The following is a 4,105-nucleotide window of genomic DNA, read 5'->3' as shown; positions in this document are numbered from 1 at the left end:
GCAAGATTTTATTCGATGGGAATAATGTTCTAAAAGATAAGAAGTAGACGCATGAGGTTCCTCCCCCAATCAATGAAATTTTAAAACGTTTTTTTGCTTGAAAGAAATGGTATATGCTCTTTTTATCATGCTGGATATAAATTTGATGGGATTATTCTTGTTAAGTACATCTCTAATATAAATGTTAATAAAATCATATATTTAACATAAAAAAATGTGATATGGTATGATATTTTCATATTTACTCAAATGTATAATGCTATTTGAAATGTTAAATTTACTTTTTCTTATAATCATTAAGCTTTAAAAGTTATAAAGTAAACTTTTATTTTTAAAATAATTATAAAATGCAAAAGATGTAATGATTACATGAAAACGTAAACATTTCAACCAATAACAATTAAATGTTACATTTTTTATATACTATATTTTGTGAGAAATTTATCATAAAATATAGTGTATGAGAAATTTAGCTAAATAAATAGTATCAACTTATCTTATTGAAGAGTATTTTTTACGCTTAAATGTTAAATTTATAATTAACACATATAATGCACTGTGTATTGCAGATGCTCTAATCTGATCAAAAGATGACTAATGAAACAGGATGGACGACTTATCATGATTTTATTGGAAGAGTGTGTATGACCTTCTTTTGGGTCTTTAAATATTGGTTGGGCCCATTGGTTTGGAGATATCTTATTAACAGCATATCATGGTGGTATAATTGTTTTCATCTTCTAATGTTAGATATAGATCTTCAAAATGATGATTTTAATCTCGAAATGATAAGAAAAGTTAAAAGTAATGTGTGCCGGCCATCAATTTTGAGTTATAGAGCTAAAGATTCTTCCAGAATTTTTTTTGACTATGATGTGGAATCTGATAGATACAGAACTGGTTGTCACGGTCAGTCCACTGTCTGAGTCTTCGGCGTTGCCTTTTCTATTTTGGACGAGAATCTCTCCACCCCTTTTCTGTTCTTCTCTGTCTTCTTTAAATTGTTTGTATTTTATTGATGCTCCTTCTTGCATTGGCTTAACTCTTCAGTAGGCTTAAGTCATTTTCTAGTATAATTTTCACAGCACGAGCCTGGAATTGATTTTTCCAATTTTTTATTCTTTTGCTTCCGTGGAAGCATGTAATTTGAAGGTAAAACTAACCTTAAAAAAAAAAAGAGAGAGAGATTCCTGGCCTCTTAGCGTGGTCGTAAGTGTGAAAGATTGTTGATAAGATTGGGACGCTTGTGGAAGTTGACCAGTCGTAAACCATATTTTTCTTTGGCATGAGTTATTCGCAAATGATGTTTGTAAGCATAGGTAAAGAAAATTTGTTCTTTGGTTGAACTGAATTCTCTCATCTTTTTATCTTTTTGTCTTGTTGGCTTTCAAAACAAATGTAAATACCACATCCCAAACATTTGACAGTTTATTCAGGGGGGGGAAAAAAACAGAAAACAATTAGACAGTTTTTTTGGGACTAATAGCTAACGTTAGACTTAGTTTGGCAAACTATTCTTTTATTTTTTGCTTGACTTAGTCCGGAGATTCTAGGACTGTGTTTTTCGCTTCCTGAACTAGCTAGAGTTTTGTCTGCTTGAAAGAGCAACAGGTCCTTTCGTCAGTTACTGAAAGAGTACTTGTGTTTTTATTTTGAGTTAATTAATAGCTTTGCTTTGTTAGTCTCTGAACTTTAAAGGAAGTGACATTTTAGTTTTTGAATTTTTAATATAAGTATATTTAGTTTCTGAACTTTTCTTTTCAATACTTTTAATTCTTGACTGTAAAATTCACTATGAAATTTAACCTAAATAATTTACATTCATTATCGCATAATAACAGAAAATTTTGTGTAAGTTATTACAATATATGCAAAAAATTATAGTTTTTAATAGGTTTTAATTGTACCAAAAGAAATTTTTTTACATATAACGTAACTATTTCTGTAAAATCTTAAATTATTACGCGATAGATACATATTTATCTTTATTAAATTTCAAATATCATTCGTTAATTTTATTGTCAGAGACTAAAATTATTAAAAAATAAAAATTCATAAACTAAATATGCTTAAATTAAAAATTTAAGGACCAAATTTAAAATTTAGAGAATAACAGACCTATTCACCCTTTTATTTTTATTTTGAGTGTATTTGTTTGACAATAACATTAAAAACAAAGGCAGACATACAAGTCAAATGCGTCTCCTGCTATTCCGAAAAACAACACTTTAATGTACGGGGCAACAGAAAGAACCACCTTCCTTTAATACGGTTATGATATTTCATTCAACAGGCTTTATAATCTAAACTTCATGTTTGCTAAAGCTTGAACTCTTGTTATGGTAGATAATATATGTCGATTTCTTGTTTGGCAAGGTACTTTCCACTGGGCGAACTGGGTAATTCTCTTCTCTTCTGTTTGCGTTTTACTTTGGAGTCTACCTTGTTTTGATTACAGCTGTGGAACTTAATTCCACAGGGATGGACTTAGTTGAATTTTGCTGTAGTATATAAAGAGTATTGTCCAAAGTGGTCTTCTTTTGGTGTTATATTTTGTAAATAATATATGGAGTTTAGAGTGCTTGCTTGTGTGTTTCTGATTATTATGGAGTTAGAGTACTTCCTTTGACGTGTATAATATGAGCTACTTTAGTTGCTTCATTTTTCCAAGTTATTTTTGGTTTTATTTGGCTAAGTTAACGTCCTCCATCTATGAGTTAGGAAACTAAATTCTATTTTTCGGTCAATTAAACAAATTGAAAACACACACACACACACAAAAAAAGAAAAAAAAAAAAGATATGGTGTTGGAAATATATTAAGAAAGATCAAATGGATTTTAGTCGCAGTTAATCTGGACAGTAGATATGGAATAATCCAGGCTTTATTTTCATTTCCAGTTGCTCTCCACTCATAACTTCAAATTGTCTCCCAACGTTCCAACTAGAAGATACAGTCCACATCTTATCTGGATATTCACGACGATGCAGTTTTGTGATTCTTGTCTCTATTCGTGTTTTAAATTGTGGGTGAAGACTTGCTAATACAAGTTCAATCTTTGTATCAAATTGCTTATGAAACTCTGCAGATTGAAGTTAAATTGCATGAAATGGATAACGAAGGTGCATGTGTTCTGGAATTTCCATATTATTGCAGCGTTAAGGTAAAGATAATTATTGCATCCTTCGCTACTAACTCGGTAATAATTGCTGCACTTTCTTATAAATGCTCTGTCATTATGCTGCAAGTCTTTTCGTCATTGCTAAGTCAATGACATAGAAAATAACTTCAATGCTGCCGGTAATTATGGTTTGGATATCACCAGAAGAGAGATGGAATTGGAAATGGAAGATCAGGTTATTAGAATGTTCTTCATGTTTCCTTTTCAGCCCCTTGCATTAAGGAGGTCGCTTAATCTTAAGTGCAATTGAACGGGTGAAATTTCAATTGCAGAAACACTGTTGGCAACAATTCTTCGTATGCCCAATTTGTAGGTCACCGAGCAGAGAGATTATTAGAATTTTTATGGATCGAAATTTGATTTATACAACTCACCGTAACACAAGGCTCGTTGGCTTGATCATTACTTACTATGTAGGTCTATGTATACTGATCTTTTGCTTGTTTTAATACTGCTAAAATCACACGCTCAATTTTGCAGGTGCATGTTTTGATATGCCAAGAGCTCATTAAGTTCCTTAAGAGACTAGCACCAATATTTTCAGCCATCGAGTCTGCTCGACCGCGATGTACGTCTGGAATACCAGCATTGTGCTCATTGCAAGATTGGATGGATAAAGCAAAGTCAATTATTCAGCACTGCTCTGAGTCTAGCAAACTTTATTTGGTACCAATTTCTCTCGCTGAAAAGAATTGCTTGTAGTGAACTTTATATATTTACAAAATTATGGAGATGCATAAAACAGTTGTCCTTTTGTAGGAACTCTTAGGTCTGTTCTTGCTAGAAAGCTTTGTAGTATAACAAATTTTATCAATTTGTCTTATGGTTTGGGGAAAAGGAGAGAGAGAGAAACAGGGAGATCATGGAAACGTTCTCAACATCTGCACTAGCACTTTCTTGATAAACTTCAAACTTTTTCCCTAC

General features: G+C 31.8%; 1 protein-coding gene across 1 annotated transcript in view; it reads left to right on the top strand.

Moving 5' to 3' along the window:
- Positions 1 to 873: 873 nt before the first annotated feature.
- Positions 874 to 4,105, top strand: part of LOC21392372 (U-box domain-containing protein 5) — a 6,071-nt gene continuing 2,839 nt past the window's right edge. Inside the window, exons 1-3 of the mRNA XM_024169313.1 lie at positions 874 to 909; positions 3,089 to 3,163; positions 3,662 to 3,847. Coding sequence (XP_024025081.1) covers positions 874 to 909; positions 3,089 to 3,163; positions 3,662 to 3,847 — 297 coding nt within the window. The remainder of the gene's footprint in view (positions 910 to 3,088; positions 3,164 to 3,661; positions 3,848 to 4,105) is intronic.

Source organism: Morus notabilis, unplaced genomic scaffold (assembly GCF_000414095.1).
Source record: "Morus notabilis unplaced genomic scaffold, ASM41409v2 Scaffold37, whole genome shotgun sequence".
Taxonomy (NCBI): Eukaryota; Viridiplantae; Streptophyta; class Magnoliopsida; order Rosales; family Moraceae; genus Morus; species Morus notabilis.
This window is presented reverse-complemented; position numbering and strand designations above follow the sequence as displayed.